Genomic DNA, 23,740 nt, shown 5'->3' on the forward strand with positions numbered 1-23,740 from the left:
AAAATGTGATGAATTCTCCTCTGTTCATTACAGCCTGCCCTTCCTACCATACTTCACCCAGTCCTAATATATTAATTTTATTTATCTCCATTTCCCTCTTGATATTCTTTAACTATCCATAATGTAATAGATCTTGATATTCCAGGTTACTACACGCAGTCAGTCTTGTACTTCTTTTGTTTTTTCCTCTGGAATTCTGAATGTGAAACTATTCTAACAAAAAAGGCAGCATCATAGTGAAGTGGTAAGGAATTCTTACCTCTAGCGGTAAGAATACCTCTTATCCTAGTGGTACACTAGGATCTAACTTCTGTTAGTATGAGTGATTTCTAGAAATACATTTTTCCTGTTTATATTGACTGTTTTAATTTATTACATGAGTTTTTAGTACAGAGTTGCAACATTTATTCTGTAGGACTGGTGGTCCTAAAGTAAAAGTACAAGAAAATTTTATATAAGTGCATATTTATTTTAAAAAAACAAAAGTTAACCAGTTTAATTTTATTATAATTGAGAAATTTTGCTATGCTCATGGTTTAAATTTAAATTTACATGATGAAGAAAGTTAATGTGCTTGTGAATCTAATGTTAGAAAATAAAAAGGGATGAAATGACTAAAATTAGAATAAAAAATTATAAATTTGAATTTGTTATAAAAAATTAAAATAAAAGAATATTCTGTATAGCAGCAGTTCTCAACCTTTCAATCTCTGTGCCCCCCTTTGAACACTGATGTGATTTCACGCCTCCCTGCCACCATTACCATATGTGGTTGGAATATCGGAATATGAAACTTAAGCTGGTTAGGTCAGGTTACATTAGCTAAAGCTGGTTATTAAATTAAACTTCAGATAATTTTATACACATTTAATATTACTACACTTAACTGTGTTTTCAACACATTACGATTTCATTAATTTATGAAAACAAAGAATCATAGAACTAAATAAAAATTTATTTGAGGTAATCTATGATCTATAAGAGGGTTATGCGTGTAGTATCAGTCACTTTCGCAACATTAATGAGAGAGCTGGTACTATTTGTCCTTGACAAGTTTTTCAATATTTGGTTGTAATATTTGGTTCACACCTCAGGTCACTTTTGACATCCAGCATTGCTTGATATTTTGACTTTATGTATGCTAATGTAGAAAATCCAGATTCACAGAGATATGTGGATTAAAACTGTACTAACAACATTGCAGCTTCCAAAGCAACTTGTGGGTAAACAAGAAAATAGCTTAACCATAAATCTTCAATATCCATGTTTGAAAATTCCGCGTTTGCTTGAGAATCACATTTTAGGTCAGTTGCCTGTTCCTGAATATGATCAGTAAGTATATCCACGTCAATTTTAAAGGGATCTCTTATAAAAACTGCCAGTTCTCTGAACTAATATCTGGAAAATAGTCTCCAATTTCATTTTTCAGTGCTACCAAATGCCCTGATATAAGGTCCTTCAATTTATTTATTAGGTGTAATGTAAGATTTTTTATATTTTCGAGGAGGTCATTCAATCTTGGAAAGGATAAAAAGTTTGGCTCTGAACTCTGAAGGCGGTGTTGCCAAAGAGCTATCTTTTCTGTAAAACTCTTAACTGCATCATAAGTCTTCAGAATGATTTACTGACCTTGTAGCTTGAGATTCAGAAAGTTGAGTGTTTCAAAAAAGTCTGATAAATATGCCAAGTAAAAGATAAATTTATCAGCTGTAAGCTTACTGTACACATCTTCTTGTCTTGAAGTCATCAAAAAATTTCAATTCCGATTTTAAGTTAAATAATCTAGCAAACCTTTGGACAGCCATCAAAATTCTGTGTGTAAAAGAAGAATCTCTTGGTCACTGTTCAATTCTTGACACAACGCCTCAAAGAGTCTAGTGTTCAAAGCGCTGGATTTGACATGGTTTACTATTTTAATTGCTATGTTTAAAGCAACATTAAATGATTAAGGTAGAGTCTGACAAGCTAAAGCTTGTCTGTGAATGACACAGTGAGACATTGAGAACCAATTATTTTTGGGTTTTTATCTTAGCCAATTCTATAAATCCCGATCGGCATCCTATCATAGCTTGGGCTGTCAGTACACATTCCAATAACTTTCTTCCAAGGAAGGTCATTAGCTGCTAAAAAAAATATGAAGAGTAGAAAATATGTTAACAGCTTTAGTTGTCATTTCAAGAGAATTTGAAAACAATATTTCCTCAAAGAATTGTTTTCCTTCAATAAATCTGTAGTAAAACAATAACTGTGCTTGTTTTGAAATTTCGGTTGTTTCATCACACTGCAAAGAAAAGAATGGGGAACTGTTTAGTTTTTGTAATACTTGGTTTTTTAATCCAGAGCCATTTTCTCAATTCTGAATTTTTTTGTGTCGTTTGACAGAGAAAGTTTTGCAACTTCATTATACTACAAGCAGTAAATAAACAAGGTTTTATTTGTGACTCACCAATTGTATGAGGTTTCTTGTCTTTTGCTATCAACAAGGCAATTTTGAAAGAAACAGCTATATCATTTTCCATTAGAAAACTTCCAGTGGGATCAGGTTTCATGCGTTGAAGACAGTTTTTATTGGCAATAAAAAAGGCTGTAGGCTTGTCTTTCAGGGCAGAATGTTTTGTAGTCAAATGTCGTTCCAAACGTCCAGGCCACATTGCATCAATACTCAGAACAACACGGAAAATAACAACACATTCAGGTAAATGACTACCTTTTTTTCTCAATGAAGGTAAATCAGTATTTAATAGTCTTCACTATATAGTCTTTTTTGTTGTAGTGATTTAGCATTTTCACTCCTCCTACTACTACAACAACACACAAATTGTCACTCTCACTTTTTAATGCGTTTAAAACAACACCGACGTCAAGAATCACAACAAAAATGGTGGCTCACAACTACGCTCACACGCAGAGACGATCACACGACTGACGACACTGGTACGCATGACACCAGATGATGCCGGAGTAGGAATAACAAAGGGAATGCAGCTCAGCGAATAACCGTTCTCTTACTCTTACAGTGTAGCCAGATGTACGACAATTATCGTGTTATTACAATAATCGTGTGTTCGAGTACAACGTACAAAAAACTATGATAATTTTGAAAATATACACACGACCACAAAACTAAGTAAATTATAGTTTTATTTTTTTATTATTTTTTTTTTTTTAATACACTCACGCCTCTGTTGAAATTCTTCTACGCTCTCCAGGAACCACAACTGTATAGAATGTATTTAAATAAATAAATAAAAAAATTGTTATAAGTTACATTTCTTTCTGCTCTAAATGCATGGTATTATACTAGTAAGACACACAAAGTAATTGTAAAAAAAATTGGAAGCTTACTCCATGGAAAAAGTAAAACCTAAATTTTCGTTAGAAATTTATATGTAAATTTTAAGAAACTGATAATAAGATAGTCCAAATAGATTGTATAAAATTTTGTATTTCATAAGGAAGAAAGAAAACCTGAGTTGAAGTAGTAGTTCAAGTTCACCTTTTTGTTTTGAAAATAAAGGAAAATAATTATTGGTTTTAGAAGTTAGACAAATAAAGCAACTCAAAAAGTAATAAAAATCAGTGTTAGAAGAAAATATCTGGTTCTACTTACTGATTGACTCAATACAGAGGTGCCTGAACCGCGACTTCAATTTAAAAGTGTAGAACAAACGTATTAAAGAACAAATTACTGGACTAAAGAGTAAGCTCAAACGAGATTTTTCCAACAAAACATAACGAGTTTCTGAAAAGTTTTGTAATGATATCGTAGAAAGTGAAATCCGGATAAAGAGTTATGAAACAAAGGAGAATGCTCACTTCTTATGGGACGAAAATTTTCAATAATTACAAGGAAAAGATGCCATATAGCTAATTACTTAATTATAAAGCGATTTTGCAGGAAAACTATTTCAAGTATGGTAACATTCCTTTTATCGTCACTTAGAAATTTTTTCGGATTATAAGAAAAAATGATTATTTTAAAAAGTATGAGTTTTTGAAATGTTTGAATGATACAAATTCAAAAGGAATTTCAACTAAAATTGATATTTTCTGTCCAGTTCTACCTTCTTATTCTTGTGATGAATAAATCTATTTAAACAAAGAAAAAATTATCAAATATTTTTGTTATTTTGTGACGTATCAATAAGTGCATATAATATTGCTTTTTGTAAGCTATTCCTACAAGCCAGTACACTGTGGGTAAATTTAACTGATTTATAAAATGATTTATAATATAGACTAATATTAGAGATGTGTTTCAATTTTAATTTTCATTTAATTATTTTTTTTATGAATTTAGCTAATCGTCTCCTGTGCAGCCGAAGCTGGTAATCCAGAAGTATCTAATGATTATCATGTTCTACGAAGAATTATTGATATAGAAGAACAATTTATTGAAGTCACTGACCTGGGAGAAGAACTCGCTATGCAAGTAATAAGGTCAGATTTCTTTCCATCGAATCAAACGTAATTAGTCCATTTTAATGCAGCCTATACACTATGAAATTAACACACATTCAGTTAACTTTTAATATTTTCTGTTTTTTAGAAATAATGACTAATACAATATTCACACACACACACACACACACACACACACACACACACACACACACACACACACATACACACACACACACACACACACACACACACACACACACATGCACGCACAGAGAGTGTGAGAGGGGCATACATTGGGTTTTATTTTCATACATGTGTGTGTCTTTGCGCTCTCTTGTGCGTGCGTGAGTTTGTGCAATTTTGTTGTAATTTCATAAGAATTTTAATGTTACAGTAAACATTTCTAACTGGATTTGTCTTACGAAAACGGGAAACAAAGAATCTAGTAGGTTTTGGGATCACAGTCAGAAGAAAGTGGTTTTATTTTTAATCTTAATTCTAATTTAAAAACTTTCCCAAGGTCATTCGCACAGAAAATTCTACTTAATCTCTCAAGACATTAGGAGCCGATACTGGCCAATACTCTTTGACTTAGGTCTCAAATGTTACTTTAGCCATTTTCTGTCATTCTGTCTGAAAATCGAGTTATTAATTTTAAACCTTTTTTTTCACAAAATATCTGTGATTAAAAGATTAGTTTAGCTATTACAGATTTTTTCTGGTTTTATTGTAGGATATTTTTAGTTTTTGAAGAAATCAAGATCTGGAGATAAATATTTTTTATGGACTTTGTGGTATTCTTAATATACATTTAGAAGAACGCCAAATTTAATTATGATTTTAAATTAACCGAAATCGAACTATCTATTTTAAAATTACAAAAAAAATTACTTATTTTCGATTTTCAGTCATTTAATTGACTCAAAATTGTAAAAATCTTAGTTTATAATTGTTAAGACTCAATATATATAACTGAAATATAAAATAACCCTTTCATAGAAAAAATTGTTGAATAAAATTTTCAGTATAAAATGTTATATAAAAAAAAAATATTATGTTTATGATGTGATACACAGATTTATGAGTTAGAAAAGAATTGTTTTGTATTTAAAAAAAAGAAAGAGTGAAATTTTTTTTCTTTTCACCATTAACTTTTTAAAGTTTCATTTAGTGGCGAAGAAATAAATTAATAATATTTAATATCATAAAAATGCTCATAAAAAGATGCTTTCTGTTTTGCTGATTTGATGAAATATTTAGGAAATAAAATTGCAATCTCTTAAATAGACTTTATAACACTGCCAGTACTCTAAATCTGTGGTTTGTTGGAATAAATTGCAATTTCTATGCGAATATATATATATATATATATATATATATATATATATATATATATATATATATATATATATATATATTTTATAATTAAAATAGAATTATAACATTTATTTTGAGTTTTAATGTATATTTCTAGTACCAAGAAAATAATTCATCCCATATATTTTAATTTGAATCAGCTGAAATTTATCCAATAAACCGATTTTTATTTTACGAAAACTCTTTTTCAAAAATAGCATTTCTTATACTACTATACTCTTCCTATACTACTATAACTCATTTTTCTATGAATTTTCTACAGTAGTACTGATACTACTATAACTCTTCCTATAACAAGCCTCTCGTTTTTCTTAAAAATGTAATTAATTACAAAAAAATATAATTCATATTTTATTCATCTGTCATTTCTAAAGCAAATATAACTTGTTGGTTCCAGCAACTCAATATTTTAATATAGAATAATCATACAACGTTCAACATAGGATTTGGAATATAAATATTGGACTTAGATTTTAAATAACTTAGTACCTCATAACTTAAATAACTTTAGTACATCTGTAAGTGTAAATTATGACGAAGTGAATTTACACTTCGTGAAGCTGGAAATATTTAGCAGTAAAAATGTTGTCTATTATATTTTAGATTTATTCTATTCTGCATAAAAAATCTACTTTAGAAGTACTATGTTAATTTATTTTTCAGTTTTAATCGTTTTATAAGCACTGCTTATAAAGATCCAAAGATTAAATTCCAAGATTACAAGAATTACTTTAATTCATTGTATTAAGAAATGTTGGCGTAGGAGTACCTCTACATGTTTCCAAGTACTTAGATCTAGTAAATATTCAACCTTAACCCGCAGAAGACCATCAGAAACGAAGGAATCAAGGGCAAGGAAAAGAGAATAGAGTGAAAGGACATTATTTTATCAGGGGGCTGTGGAACGAGATAAACAATCCGACCCAATGGATTACTTTACACCCAAGATCGATACTTTTTCCGTAATCACTCGGTAAGAAGGGATATTTCTACCATAAATGGGATCAAATTACTCATTACTGATTTTTCTATGAACAGCTGAAACATATGCTTTCTCTCATGATAAGGAGAAGCCACCTGAGAACAGGCTTCTTTTTTTAGAAAACCCGTCGTTTTTCATCAGAAATGTTTGTAAAATTTTCTACCAATTAAATAATTAACGTAAAATAACATAACATAACATATCAGTTACAATATCAACAAAATTGCTAGTCCATTTTTAAAAAGTTACTTTCGATATAATTATTGTAGAATCTTCAGAAGAGAAAATTCTACATTTTGCTCTATCCCAAAATTTAAAATATTCATGAAATTTGTGGTTAATTTAGGTAGGGTACAATATTCTTAATAAGTTGTTTTCTTTGTAATACAGGATGTGGATGAAAACAGCTCATCGTGATTTAACAAATTACCAGTGGAGATTAGTAGCCAATGCAATAGACAAATGCTCGTTACCAATTTTCGTGAAGCTAGTTTTTGCTGAAATCTGCAGGTGGCGCAGTTACACAAAACCTCAGGATACACATTTGGCTTCTACAGTAATGGATTCCATCATGCTACTTTTTGAAAGAGTTGAGAAACAGGTACAAAATTATTCTCCATCATAAAATGCTGAAAATACTCTTATATGTACCTATTCGTAAATAAGTTGAAATTCTTTCCCAGCTAGGAAAAGTTTCATCTTCATGAAACTCATCTCAATGATCTGTTGAAATCGTTTGACGATCTACGCAAAGTAATGATAGAATAGTGTCTTCAACTTTTATCCGAATGATCTCGGATTCGAATCCAGGAATTTACAAGAGCTTGGAAGTTTATATACTTGACAAATATCATATTCCTACACACAAGCCTTGAGCATAGATGACAAGTCAGTTGAATAAAAATCTCCCAAAAAAAAGTTATGTTCAGAAAAAACAAATAATCTAAGTCTGAAAATAAAGTAATATTATTTCCTACCTTTCTAAACTGATATGAATGAAATAATTTGGTGTTTTATGTGGAATTTTTATGCTAAAACTGTCTGATTTTTAAACAGTTCAGTAAAAAATATACTTTCTCTTTCTTCATTACTTTTTCAACAAAAAAATGTATGGAAAAACTTCAATCTTGTTTTTTACTTTAATTAAAATACGCTTATGTGCCCGCGTTGCTCGGGGTCATAATCTCTTCATAGACCCATTCATCTCTTTTTTTACAAATATTGACACTAACTTTTGATAACAAACATAAATCTCCATTGAATTAATTTTTATTGAATTTAACCTAGTTCAACTGTAGGATACAAATATAGTCTGTTAATTACTTTACAATATTATGGTTTGAATGAAAATGCGAGGAGTTTGAAGTAAGAACATGTAACTTTCTAACAATACACAGTGCAATAACTAATGAAATTATACAAATATGTACAGATTCACTATATGTAAATAAAATATGCTGCTATAAAAATACGTGCAATTTAATTTAATAGGTTGACTGCTACGTTTGATTACGGTAACAGTTTTTTCTCACTGTGATGAATTTGTCTCTCACTAACTTTTTCCATATTTGCTCCTGAGAGCTAAATTATCTCTCAGTGCAGGTCGTTAAGTATACTTGCAGGTAGTTTACTATTCATAAAAAGTACAGAGAATTATTAACTTTTTTTGAACACTCGTAACCTTTTTAATAAACACGCTGCATAAATGCTAAGCACATTTCCAAAAAACTATAGATTTTTCTACGTTGTGCAATAGAGAAATTCTATTTAAAATTGATTTATAAAATAATCTCTCAGCTGTTTTTTTAACTGCCTGCACTGAGAAATAAATTTTCTTTCTCAGGAACAAATATGAAAAAACTCAGTGAGAGACAAATTTATATCTTACTGTATCGAAAAAAGCTGTTACCCAAATCAAGCGTTGAAGTCAACGCGTAAATCGTGCCGTGAGCATTGAGAAAGATGCTGCAAAGAGCTATAAGTTGGATACGAAGACACATATATACATACACAAATGTACAGTATACAAACAACTAATGCAACTCTATAGGAAGTACAAATGTACTATATACATTCAAAATATTTAGGTATAAAACAGAACTCACAGTTAAATCACAGAGGTATAAAGAAACAAATCACCAACTTGTTCTCTGGACGAATCAGCGAGCTCCTTCACAGAAACCTGAACTCGAGAAACCTCTTCAAAGCGATAAACACTTTTGCTATTCCCGTCCTAAGATACTCCTTTGGTATCATAAGATGGACCAAAACAGACCTGGAAAATCTTTAATGCGAACTTCGGGTTCTCCTCACTAAAAATAATAAGCACCATCCAAATTCATGCGTAAAACGAATGACAAGCGCGCGACATAGAGAGGACGTGGAATAGTTGACATCCAGAATCTTCACAGTAAGCAACTACATATACTCAGACAATACTTCCTAGGAAAAACGCATCCACTCAGCCACCCGACAAATAGATATGTGTTATATTCCCCTCAACCTATCTTCACCAAATGCATTAAACGAGACTTACACAATAGACCAGAAGAAACAGGAATGGGCGGTACTAATATACATCACTACCTTACACATCGATAAATGACTCAGCTGCGATTGGTTACGAAGAGGCTCTTTGTTTCCTGAAACTGAGGGCCTGTTGTCTATCCAAGACCAGGTCATCAACGTACTCAATTACAGGAAATTTATCTTAAAGAACAAAACTGTAGCCTCTGACCTTTGTAGGAAATTCAAAATGTTTTCTGAGACAATAAACCACATAACCGCCGGATGCAAGATTCTTGGCGCCACTAACTACACAGAGACACAACAATGAAGCCAAAATAATTCACCGAGAACTGGTTAACACTCACCAACTAAATATAATAAACGTGCGGTACTACAAGTGTAACCCACTCACAGTAAGAGAGAGCAGCTCATATAAATCTACTACGAAAAGCCTATCCTTACAGATAAAACCGTTATCGCTAATAGATCAAATTGAGATCAAGGGAGTTTGAAATCCAAAACATTCAGTCCAGAGACTGATGTCTCTGGAAATACTCAGGATCACGAACCGTATCCACGGCACAATTAAAAAATCGGTCATACTAAACACGTGCAGGATTGTCAGAATGTTCTTAAATCAATAACTGGATAATTTGTCATGTAACCGATAAGTACTGTAAATAAGTATATATAACAAGAACAGAAATGTAATAACCTAATTAATTCAGCCGGATTTTAACTTTAAAATAATATTTATATATATGTATATGTATGCAGTATAACCAGAAACTTTAGAAATAATGTAAACCTTTGAATAGACTTGGCTATGACCCGTCTTCTCAATGTATCCGAAAGTGTAAATGCTTTCGAGAGTCTACAATAATAATAATAATAATAAAATATTTGGAAGAGATGACTAACCAGCGAAGAATGCTGGCGTCTAGTATATATTTTACATAATATTTATGTATATTGTTCAGATTTTAATCAGCCAGCAACAAAACAGTAAAGAATGTAAACATTTTTAAATTTGCTTGTAAAATTTACTAAAGTTAATTTTAAGAAAAATCTGATGCAAAAATCATCAGTACATAATAAAAATATTATTTGGTCAATAAAAAAAAGAGATAAATGAGTAAATAATACTTTTAATTATTTTCATAATGATAATTATTGTGTATATTTAATCGCAGTAAATTATTTGGTGGAAAACTGTTTCACTTTAATTTAGAGAATTATTATTTATTGTTGACAGCACGGTCGTATTCTCGTATTTCATGCTCTTGCGTATATTACCGCTGCCAAGAGTGGACTATCTGAATCAGAATTGGAGGATTTAATATCTTTAGATGATAAAGTTTTAGACGATGTATATCAGTACCACATGCCTCCCGTACGTCGAATACCGCCCCTTCTTTGGACACGAATTCGAAATGATCTTCCAAATTATTTATCTGAACGTGAGGCAGATGGAGTCAGCGTACTCAACTGGTATCACAGGTTGCTATACTGTACTTACTGAAATATATTTTAAGATTACTAAATTTTTATTCATTCTAATAATTTATAGTAGTCTAGTATGACAACAGTAATTTTTTTAGCTTAATTTAAATTTCAAGTTATAAAAGGTATATTTATAAAAAAATTAGACTTGTTTAAAATTGCAATATAATTTTTTGAGATATAACCGTTATTTTTAAATAAAATTATTGATTACAAAAAATATCGAATCTATAATTTATTATTTACACAATTTGCTAATAATCCAATAAGTTTCTCAAAATTGTACGACCTAATTATCTAATGTAACTCTTTTATCTCTGCAAAATGATACTGGCAACTATATTTTTTCATGAATTAAATTTAAGAATTAGGAGTTCATATTAACGAATCAGTAGGTACTAAACTGGTATATTGAACAAATGATTTAAAATGGTTTTTATAAACCTAATAAAAGAAAAATATATCTGTTTCATGTATTCATGGAAACATTTAATTAATAATAACTGATGTAAAGTAAAAATTGTTTCCAACTGAATTTGGAAAAAATATAAATTACTTAGACTACTTATATAATAAATACCATTTAATATAAATTAAATTATAAAATGTTTTAACTTACCTAAGTTTTTTTCTATAATCTTGTTTAAATTAGTTGTTTGCGAATAAGATGTCGACTTTTATTCGACAACATGTAATTTGACAAGCTGCAAATCAACCTTTTCCGTTTCAGGAAAATGTCGCTCCGACTATTTTCGGCGCAGGAAATCAAGCACCACAGAATTTTTTATTGTGTGTGTGTGTATATATATATATATAAACCATTTTCAGTATATAAATAATTTCCTTATTTATCCAGGTTTTTTCTCATTTTAACCATACCAGAATTCTAATTGGAACTGTTATTTCGAAAAATGTAAAGATTTCATAGCTCAGTTAAATTAACAAAAGTAATGATCTGAATAAAAAAAACTATTTTCAAATCGTCTATTGATCAAAAAGGGCTGGGTACAAAGAGGACAGAAAATCAGTTTGAATATTCATCACAACATAGGAATCTGCTGAGTTTTTGCAGATTTATTCCATACCCCTCGAATCAAGGTACTAGTACTAGATAAAAATTCAACTTATTCAATAATAACAGAAAAAGTAAATAAAATTTTCATTATTACTTTTTATTATAGTTAATTACTTCTGATAACTTAAGTCTTATTAAGAAGAAGCTTAAGGACATATTAGATGAGATAATAGGTGGATATATGGAATACGATATGTCCATTTGTTGTATAATTTTATTTCAATTCATTAGAAAGTTTGTACCCTAAAAGTTTTTACAAGCTAAAGTAAACCATTTAAAAATGTAATAAAAGTCTATAAACTAATTTATATTGAAAGTATTTTTTGACAATGTTTCTCTTCAGATCAATGAAGGCAATATGCTAAATGAAACATTTGCCAGAGCAGCGCTTAAAGAAGTTAGTACTAATAAGAAGAATTAATTGCCATTAAACTTTAATGTATTTTGTATGTTTTAATGAAAAGGATGAAGCTTCAAATATCTTTTTAAAATATGAACAGCGAACCGACTGATAGGTATTTTACTGATTATTGTTACAACATTTTTCAGACAATTTAGAGACACAGCAAGGGAACGTTATTTCAAGAATGTTAACATGGCAATATACTTCCATTCATCCATTGCCGACTACTACCTTGGCATCTGGGGAGGTGGAAACCCTAAACCTTTCAAGTACACTGAAATACAAAGGCATAGGTACGGGCATAAGATGTTAATTAATATTATTATTATTTTTTTTTACTGCTTCGTTACACTTTAAGTTCGTATTTTAATAATAACTTTTTTTTTTTTTTTAGTTTACTAAAATAAAATCTTTAACTGATTTTCATATTTAAAAAAAACTTCTGTATAGATGTTTCGTGTTAATTTATATTATATCATTAAAAAAAGGCAAATAGTATATGTTCTTGAAATTCTAAGAAAATATAAATATAACGTGTTTATTATAAAAAGAAATAATCGAGAAATGAAATTACACAACAGGGAAAGCTGAGAATGAAAGTAAGCGTGTGAAACTGGAATGGTAACGTAGCTATTTGAATTTCTCCTAATGTTCGAGGCTCGGCTGATAAATTTTGATATTGGAATGAAATAAAATTACAATACCTTAGCCACAAAATGCAATATTTATTTTTCAATATAATTCCCGTTTACACTGATACACTTTTCCCAACGTGTGTCAAATGTTTGCATTCCACCACTGAAAAATTCTGGCGATCTTTCTCGGATACAAGTGGCCACTTGTGATACAAGTGGCTTCCTTGGATGGAGCCAAATCGGGGAGTATGGCGGATTCGGAATAGGCTGAAACTTCAACTTGCGGAGAGCCCCTGTAGTGGCACGTGCGGTACCCATCGCGCACAGATTTTATGGCAACCCAATTGCTCGATAAATGACCTACTTGTTCTTTAGATATGCCTAACTGAATAGCGATGCGTTGCTGGGTGACTTGCCGGTCACTTTGAAGCAAATCCTCCATCTCCTTTCGATGTTTCTCGTCAGTCTCAGAAACCCGTCGTCCGCTGCGAGGTGCATCCTCAATTGTCCCTTTATAAGCTTCACATTCGCGAAATTTCAATGTCCACCTATTCACAATACTCCTGTTAACATCATAACCCTGTAGGGGAAGACACCCGCCTAGTGACGTTCCGGTCTCCACACCCTCCCCCGTTCATTGCCCTGTTGGGCTTTAACGGGAGTCGTCTATCGCCCTCTTACTTTTTATATCTCATAGTAATAAGCCTGGCCTCGTTGGAATGCCACCGATATAAATGCCTCGGTAGAAATTTACATTGGTGATTTATTAATTCAGCTTTTGCCTTCACTGTAGGACTCGTCCGGACATCTTGAATGCCCTACATCGTATCCCTCTGAACTAGCTAACCAAGTTCGCGGAAGCACGAACCTAGTTCTACTTATATTCAGCCAATTTCGTGAATGTCTCGTAATAGGCAAATTTAAACACAACATACCACCAAAATGTTGATCGCAACAACGAAATTTATTCCTAAATTCCCTTACTGAACTAGTTCATACCCCAGACGTAGGTTGAATTATGGACTTCGGTCTGGTCTACTAGGGAGAGGCAGACAGACTTCCTACTTCCAATTAGCTCCATCGCAGAGTCCCGCGTGACATTCACCTCATAAATCATCGTCGAAAAGCCACTGCACCTCACGGCTGCATGGTATCCCATGCCCATCGGCAGTGCAATGCCCGTTCCGTCGACAGCTTTTGCAATTATGATCATCTCTTGTCTATCTAACTGTGGCTCCCTGCTAAAACGCCTACTTTCGGCCAATCAAACTGTCCAGGCGGATCTTAGCCACCCAGGTTCTTACTCTACTAGATCCCCGCGGTCGTCCTGCGCAGGGCGAGGAATCGAAGGAAGCCAGCAATTGTCCAATCTCTGCGTGTCCTCCAGTCGAATCGCAGTTCATTCTCTCAAGTTCCCTAACAACTCTGATACGCTCAGCTTCGTACCGGGGACAGACATACAGAACATGGTCCACCGTGTCATCTACCCTACAATCCGGGGTCAACCAAGCTAAACCTAGCCAAACTATCCCTAAAAGCACCATGTCCCGAAAGAAATTGGGTTATATGCCGATTGGGAGAAACCCAGCTAATCGCTCGCAACTCCCTAACATTTGGAAAAATACCATGCGTGTATCGACCAGTAGAATAATCTTTCCACCTAGCTTACCAAGAGTCAAAACATTGGTCTTCGATTTCTCGTATACGCCTTGACGTTAGAAGGCGTATATTTCCTTATTGGAAATATACCGCTGGCTACGTTCCGTAGTTAAAATGTCAATATGTTTTATGCAGGCGATCAAAGTGACTGCCTCTCGCCAGACAGTTCTGTAGCCACCGATAAAAAGTAACAATAGAAGACGCTGGGCTCGCAAAAGAATATCCCTCTAACATTGGAATGTATACGATGAGCCCTGACGGGCGCAGCGTACAACATTATGGCCTCCTTTGTAAAGAACCTTTGTAAAGAATACGCATGGTACGATAATTCAACCCGCAATCGGGATATTAATAAAACAAAATCTGAAAGCGAAAACCTGAAATTTCCCTTGAGACGTCAAGGGAGACGTCGGTGATACGAGATATCACCAACCTCGGTACCATCTGGAAGCAGATCGTCCATCAGATGAGTGAGGACACGATCTTTATCTATAACAACACCATCCTGGGTCGAGAGAGCCGACAGAAGAATGTATTTTTTCCACTTATGACCAAGTACTCGATAAACGACACCTCATGGGTCTTTATTTTCCTGCTCTTGCACTTAAGAGGGCCAGGAATCACGTTTAGAAGACCAAATCATATGAAAATACTCGGTCCTCTTCCGACGATAATCCGCTATCAAGACTACACGCCGATCAGGATCACTTGCACATTGTGCGGCTCTCCTGAGTTGACCCACTGCCCACTTCATCGCAGTCAAGTCCCGTGTCCACCATCCAGCTACTATTTCTCGACCCATACTTCTGGGTATGAAATGTTAAGCGGCTTCAACTACCTCAGACGAAAAATTCTCTGCAAGGTTGTCTTACGGGACTTCGAGCAAAACCTTTCAGCCTGGCCGCAATAATATTCGATAACATAGGCCAATCCGCACGTGTGTGCAGGAAGCGCCCTTGCTGAACAGGAACGTCACCCCTAAAGACATCGCGTAGTCCACCTATTAAATCAAAAACTATTAGCCGGTGATCGTTTTCGCAATCATCGACTGTCGACAAATTTAGAATCCTACCGGGGATATCCTTACCACTGGTAACATCAATGTTGCTACCATGGAAGGCCCTTCGTAATCCGACTGCACCGGCAAAGGTAGTCAAGTCGCCGCTACATTAAAAACATCAAAATGATGCTGCGCGATGAAAACTTCGATTAATTGGCCACCATCGTCCATGATCTCACTATGCCAAAGAAGCGATTTGGTATTCGCATCCAACCTAACAATTCTATCCATCCTTCCAAGTGCTGTTTAGTGGGATCCCTGCACTGAAAATACGAACTAACTACAACCAGGTCCAAACCATTCACGGAAAGCTTAACAACGACATGATGCGTGTCAGAGGCCTGCCACACGAAGACACTATCTATAGACTTCCTGCACAGTACGGCGGATTTACTGTCACCAACGAAAAACTTATTCCAACCTGAAAAACCTGGCAGATCACCCATGATCATGACATGTGGTCATCTGACCACATACGAATGGTGCAGAAGAAGAACATCGAGGCTCCGTTTCTCAACAACCTCACCTAATTCAACTTGGACTGCATACGCTCTTTGGGCATTAAATTGTCCGAACCTAACCATCGAGAGAATTGAAGTACATCTCAACTGCTCTCAAGTAGCAACCACACTCCTTACTACTGACTGAGTGCTTATGACTTTTGCGCAACCTTTTACAGTTAACGCAAGACGGAGCCTCCTTCTTTTACCGACAGTCTTCACGCTTATGGCCCTCCTCGCCATAATTCGCGCAGACCGACGCATACTTACAGAACTTGGTCCTATGGCCAAATCTAAGCCAAACCTTAAAGCATCGTTGCACGTCAAGGTATTCCTTGACGCGACAGGATACGAAATCAACGAAGATTCGTCCCTCCGACATGAAGTTCTGATGGCTACCAGCCGCCTCTAACTTAAATACTCTGTGATACCATTGGGCATCACGCTTACCAGTCTTGAAGATGAGCCTACACTGTTCCTTAAACGAGGCCTCGTCCAAGTCAGTGTTCTGCTCTCGGATGAGATGCAGAATCTCGTCGTCGAAGAGGCTCCGTTCGTTGTCATATACAATGACGCGGGACCTTTTTAGACGCTTGGGATCTACCTTCACCTCCAGCTTCTGGACTGCAGGAGACTCCTTGATGATGCGGACTGTCTTCTTGATCTCAGCAACAACTACGAGCCATTTACTGGTCTCCTTGATGTCCCTGATCTTTAGCTGATTCCGGTCGCCACGAAGGGTAGTCCGGAAATGACGCTTGAGTTCTTGGCTCGTGGTCTTCGAGCCCTCTACCCTGTTGACAAAAAGGACCTTTTAGCCCCCTTGCTGGACTTGCGCTTGATCTTCAGCACGTCAGCATGGCGATTGGGCTGCGCTGGGGCCTGGACCACCTTAGGCTGGACTTTGACCTGGCGGGGCTTGGAGGCTAAAGCCTCGAAACCATTTTCCACCGTAAAGCCTCTTTGATTTTTGGCGAGATGGGGAAGAATCGTCTTCCTAGTTCTCACACTGACGTCGCCGGGAAGTGTCAGTAACCCGAATAAGTAGTCCGGGTCCTCCTGGACTACTTAGTGGACTAGCCAGCGGGGCAGAACTGCCAGGTCTGCCCTTCGCTTTTATGAATGTCTCTACTCCGGGGTTGGTTTGCACCCGTGTCCATCTCACCATCTCGTCCTTAGAAGAGCTTGTTGATGGCACACGCTCCGACTTCCTCTTTCGCCTGGACTTGTAGAAAGCCTGGACTGGTAGAAGATTCCCTAACCTAAACAAAGAACTAACGAAATTCTCGCTCTCTTCTTCCTATCCGTAACTCTTGGCAAGCCCACAAATGTGACAATTGCCCGCAGCGAGTACGGGCATTCTGGAGACCTTCTGTATTCCCCTGTCACTCTTTGTACCTCTTGGCCGCTAATGGATCAATCAGTTAGGTGCAATTAATGAATGTACGGCACGAAACCACAGATTACGGCTCCCGCTCTGAAAAGAGCTCAAGCAGGACTAGGGAAAATTCTTTGCTTGTTACAGGGTCTTACGAACAGGATTCGTTGCCACCTTTCAGCCCCGATGAAGAGGGTACGTATCATATAAACCCTGTTACATCTGAAAGTCAGAAATAATCAGTCTAAAGTGAATATGCACTAACTGTGTCCGCAGTCTGATAAGAAAACCCTTGCTACTACTGAAAGGTACACCCACGACAAGCAGCCAAAAAATCACTGAGAATAGACTCAAGCCACAGGAACTTTGGACGCACTTAAGGAGACCAGAATTGTGTATTCCTGTCAACAGTTTCACTACCGTAAACCTCTTTTAAACGATGAAAAATATTCGTAGGATTTACATTTTTTGCTGTTAAAGATTCGATCACTGCACGCTGTTTTAACCGTGTTTACATATCGGCCGTACTCGACTTCATTTTAACTGGTACTGAAAACAAACCAGTAAACAGATTTCAATGCATTATTACAGGTTTGTAGAGGAGGATTTTAGCTATCATGTGCTGCCACGCCCAACTCGATAGTACCTTTTTTCTACATGTAGCACACTAGTGTGCAAAATTTATCAGCCGAACCTTGTGCATGGTTCTTAAAAAAATAAACAATTCAAGAAAAATTGAGTAGTGTACCCGATCGAACTGTGCGTTAGGTATTGCTGTTGTAACCATCTTGAAGAAGTAATATGCATTTTTTTATCAGGTATTGAGACAGCATGAATATGCTTGTATGTTAAATGCCAAAGCTGTAATAGCTGTAGGCATTCACAAGTCATTCGAGAAAATTACATAATCTCAAGAATAAAAGTATCCGATGCCAGGATTTATAGCGAACATGACGAATGATGTAGTCTCGCCCTCACAGAGCCAAAACTACTTTTGCATTTTGGCATGCTGAAATGGAGGTCCCTACAAGTGAGACCTGCACTTTATTTATGGCAAGTTGGCTGCATAGTGAATGTATTACTTTCACAAAAACAAACTCTGATTGCTGTCTTGTACTTTAGCTGTTTTACATATGTCACAGTCATAAGAAAGACTGGAACAGATAGTGAAAAGCAAAATATTAATTCATTATGTACATTACTCTACTCAGAAAGGGATATTAAGAAGTTATCAAATTAGAGTGATTTCAATACTCATTTTAAATAACAGTAGTGGAAATATAAAGTTTGAAACAGTTTAGAGTTGTAGAATACTGTTGACCGTTTCACCATTTTTATTCTGTATAACATGAAGAATCCAATCCATGACAGTCGACCTCATCTTTCTTTACTTAATCTGTAAGTAAAATATTTTTTCCGCCATAAATTTTAATGTAAAAATTTAATATAGTTCACAAAAGAAAATTTTACCCAGATTTCATTTTAAACTGGCAAATTGCAAGAAATCATTAAACAATTCCCTTAAAGTTACTTCAACAGTTTTCACATCTCTAATGTATGGTAAACTGAAGTCATGGAATACTAATTATTCCAAACAAGCCATTCGATGTGAGTGTTAAGATTCACTTGTTTCTTTGTCCTCTTGCTTAATGTAAACATCTCCTGTCATCTTCTTCTTTCTTTTTATTTGTTAATACCCAGCTATCTAAATTATTCTTAGAATTAATTATATGAATTTACTTTCCTTTAAGATGTATTAGCAACAACATCACTAAATTTTTATTGTTCTAGCTAGACATATTTAATATATATTTAAAATGTGAATAAATTTGAACTTAACTAAAAACACAAATTATTATAACTCATTGCAATGTTGAATTAATGAAGTGTAATTTTGAAACTAAATAAAGAAAGTGATTATTAATAATTGGTTCGGCATTACTTAATGTATACAGTTTACTCAACCAACAAACTGCTCCGCGGCTGAAATTGTTGTACATTATTTTTGGTTCTCCAGGCCAGATCATTAAAAAATGTGAATAAGACCGGATAATTAAATAATTATTTGACATATCAGCTATATGTAAAGTTCTGGCGTATATAAATACATGGTAGCTTGCTAAATTCAATCTTCATTGGTGATCTTCAATAATAATAATAATTAACTTATGAATGAACGAAAATATTATTTTGGAGTTTTCTTCAGTACATTGAAACGGGAGTCACAATTTACGTTAACACCATTATCAATATAATATTATTTGTGTAATTTAGTTTTAATTTGTTTTTCGGTGGTAAGAGACAAAACCTTAGCCATTATTAAAAATCTTTCAATAAACAATGAAAATTATAAAATTGCATTAGATGTATTGATAAAACAATATGATAATAAAATATGGTTGCATATTTTAATGCAGGTCACATTTTAAAAAGAAGCTTTTTAAAAAGAGAATCATTAGATGTTCTATCTAAATTCATTAATGACATTTCTTCATTTGTCAACTAACTTGAAGCAATGAAACTTCCAGTTAACATATACGAGAGGAATTCATTGTAATTCAATTTCTAACAAGGCTTGATTATAGTACTGCCAGATTATGGAAGGAAAGATTATCAAATAAGGATTGTCCAAACTTCAAGAGTTTCTAGAATTTCTTGGGACAGGTGACACATCCTGGAAAATCCTAAAGTACTACAAACTCACAATTCAGTATTGGAAATGTTAAAGGACATTACAACAATGCATTTAAATCTCATCGGAAACATCCTACTTCAAACATTAACAAGATTCATAAACAACATAATGGTAGTTATTATTCTAGATCTAACTTTAAACATTGTTTATTTTGTAATCTCAATCATCAATTACAAAAATGCAAAGAATTTTTAAGTTTACCCAGTGATGAACAAAGAGACTCAATAAAGAAAATTTGCCTATTTTTGGCATAAATAATGCATTAGCCAAATCTGATTATAATGTAGTACTTGCACTGCATTCACTATACAAAAACTTTTCATACCTGGCACATTGTACTGTTTTGTCAGACATAATTAATAACCTTCCATTACATACATTTGAAACTTCTCATCTTAATCTACCTCAAAATCTATTCTTTGCAGATCCTAAATTTAATACATCAAATAATATTGATATTTTAATCAGATTTATGCACAATCTTAAATTAAATTGGTCCGAACGAATCACTGGTCATTTAACTACATGGGAATTAAATCAGACCCTTATCTTTTTCATAAAACAGTCTTCAGTGATGAAATAAATAAACTTAAAACAATCAAATTATTTCTAATCAAAGTAAAATTATTTCACTTGACCCATTTCTGGATGACTTAGGACTATTACGAGTGGGAGGTAGATTACAACACTCTTTATTTTATTATCAAACTAAACATCCTATTATCCTACAGTCAAAGGCAAATATAACTAAATTAATTATTACTGTTGAGCACATATGTCTTTTTCATTCTGGGATACAATTGACTCATCATTCATTTCGCCAGAAATACTGGATCTTAAATGCTAAAACAAGCATTTCATCAATCATTAATAAATGTTTGAACTGTTTTTTTTAACACAAATACTCAAGTGCAACAACTAGGTCAGTTACCACCTTTCAGAGCGGTACCTTCTCATTCATTCTCTTTCTGTGCAATAGACTATGGAGATCCACTTACTATTCGTCATGGTGGGCAGCAGTCCAAAGGTCCAAATTTATATTTATATTAGTATAACATTTGTGTACCTTTTATTATAACTTAATTATATATTCTCATGTTATTATAAGAAAAAATAACTTCTTTTTTGATGTCAGATTATTTTCTTTGTCCTCTTGCTTAATGTAAACATCTCCTGTCATCTTCTATTTATTAATGAACCAGCTGATCTTAATTGTTCGAATTAATTGTATGAACAGCAACAACATCCCTAAATTTTTATTGTTCAAGCTAGATATATTTAATGTATATTTAAAATGTGAACTTAACTAAAAACATAAACTATTATAACTCATTGCAGTGTTTAATTAATGAAGTGTAAATTTTGAAAGTAAATAAAGGAAGTGATTATTAATAATTGGTTATCTGGCATTACTTAATGTATACACTTTACAAACCAATGAGTTGCTCTGCAACTGAAATCATTGTATAGTTAGTAGTCTTTATTTACGAGTAATAAACTACTAAAGAGTACTAAAACTACGAACTAGTAGACAGTGACCTATGCAAAGTGTAACGAAGTGTCAATAATTACTTTTGTTTTTAAGAAGATATATAACTGTTTTTGCCCATATTACCATATAAATAACCAGATGTATTCTGTGATTAATTAAGTGCACAAAATTGTGTATGACAAAATAAAAATTCCTCTACCTTATACTGTGACAAGTAATCATTGACAATGTGCTTGACAAGAACTGTAAGATATATACTATTAAAAAGGGTGAATGAAGGTAGTAAACAAATTCATGACTTCTCATTCCTTTTGTTTTCCCAGTTTTATCATTTAAATTAGAATAAATATACTATTATATTTTTATTTGTATTGAGGACAATTTAAAATAGTTTTTCTATCTCATACATTTTGTTTTATTTCTCAGCTAATTTGTATTGCATCAATGTAATAGCTTTACATGATAAGTTATTTTTATTACAATCACAGTTAAAAATATTTTTTTTAAAAAAGCATTAGTCTTGAATATTTAAAATAAAAGATATTATCATAATCTATTATAATTGGTATGGTAAATAAATGAATATGTTTTGTTTAAGATTTAAAATAAACATTTGGAAAAATTAAATAACCAATCGGTAAGTATAATATTTGTTTGATTCTTTTTTCAGGTTTAATTTAACCGATAAAGAGGGCTCTGCGGACAGAAAAGTACCCATTCAGCCTCTTGTATTTTATTCAAAGGATGGGAAAGTTACACGCTACAATTTAAGAAAGGCAAGCTTCATCAATTAATTCCTTTTTTTCTTAAAATTTTACATTTATAAATCACAAAAAGTGATTTATAAATGTAAATCTACCATCAGTAGTAAAGCTGTAGTAAAGCTGCCATCATCTATTGTTTTATTTAAAAAAAATTTGATTCAGTTTTGTACTAACATTATTTTATATTGTTGATGTGTAACTTGTCTGCTTCTTTCTTGCAAGATCATTCAAAAATTTAATTTAATACAGTCTACACACCAACAAATTTGATTCGTGCTCAAACCGATATAATTTATGTTCATTATGCTAATGTGTTAATTTAGATCTAATCAATTTGTCATGCATTCAATTGCATAATCTCTTAAAATTTATTTTCCGTAGATTGCTTTTCATCTAGTTACATTAGTTGTGTCTAATTGACTTGTGTACAATACTGATCTTTCTATTTCATTTTTTTTTATGATTAATATTACCAATTTTTCTGGCAAAGGTTAGGCTACAAATTAGGCTATTTTCATTACATTATAAAATGTTTAAACATTTTAAAAAGGTAAAATTTTATTTTCAGATAATATTGAAACAGATGTAAAAAAAACACACAAAATAATGAAAATTAGGTTTGAATAATATTCATAATCATACTTCTAATGTATGTATTTGAATTATATTCATCTGCGAATTGAAAGTACTTCCCATTAGAAACTGATAACGTACTTTGAGAAGTGGGTTTTTAAAGTTATAGAACCTAACTGAAAATTAAATTATCTCAGAAGTGGTGTCGGTTTGCTTTTAAATGTGACTGATGTAGTAAGATTTTCTTTGTACAAACTGTACTGTACAGAACCATCTGTACTGCTATTCAGATGGTTGTTTTGACTTTTATGAGATCATAACTTATCATTAATAACATAGACCTTAAGAGAAGTGTTGAGTAAATGTTTGATGTGTTGAGAAGTGAAGAACAATATGGTTAAATTTCTTCATCATTTGACATTAGCTGGTTTTGTTGCAGTACATAGTTTTTGGATGATGTGCTTTGTCTAAAAGGAAATGAGAGCAAAGATCTGGGACAATGAATGGAACAGTACACGTAAACAGTCCAAATTTTGAATAAATATAAGGGGTAGAAAGTAACTGTAGTGAAAGGAAAGTAACAATTATTAATTAGGTAGGGTACTTGAAGTGAGGATATTTTTAAAAAATCGATGCAAAGTTAGTTAAAATGATCAAGGAATGTGGAAAATTAAAGGGGCTGAAAAGTGCTGATATCCTTCTCCAATAAGATCAGAGGTGGCTAAAGCTGAA

At 33.3% G+C, this 23,740-nt stretch overlaps 1 protein-coding gene across 1 annotated transcript in view; it reads left to right on the top strand.

Moving 5' to 3' along the window:
* Window positions 1-23,740, top strand: part of LOC142332106 (NACHT and WD repeat domain-containing protein 2) — a 224,458-nt gene that overhangs the window by 80,506 nt on the left and 120,212 nt on the right. Inside the window, exons 11-15 of the mRNA XM_075378333.1 lie at window positions 4,301-4,440; window positions 7,154-7,364; window positions 10,527-10,771; window positions 12,399-12,545; window positions 22,342-22,447. Of these exons, the coding sequence (XP_075234448.1) occupies window positions 4,301-4,440; window positions 7,154-7,364; window positions 10,527-10,771; window positions 12,399-12,545; window positions 22,342-22,447 (849 nt within the window). The remainder of the gene's footprint in view (window positions 1-4,300; window positions 4,441-7,153; window positions 7,365-10,526; window positions 10,772-12,398; window positions 12,546-22,341; window positions 22,448-23,740) is intronic.

This window comes from Lycorma delicatula, chromosome 1, assembly GCF_047948215.1.
Source record: "Lycorma delicatula isolate Av1 chromosome 1, ASM4794821v1, whole genome shotgun sequence".
NCBI lineage: Eukaryota > Metazoa > Arthropoda > Insecta > Hemiptera > Fulgoridae > Lycorma > Lycorma delicatula.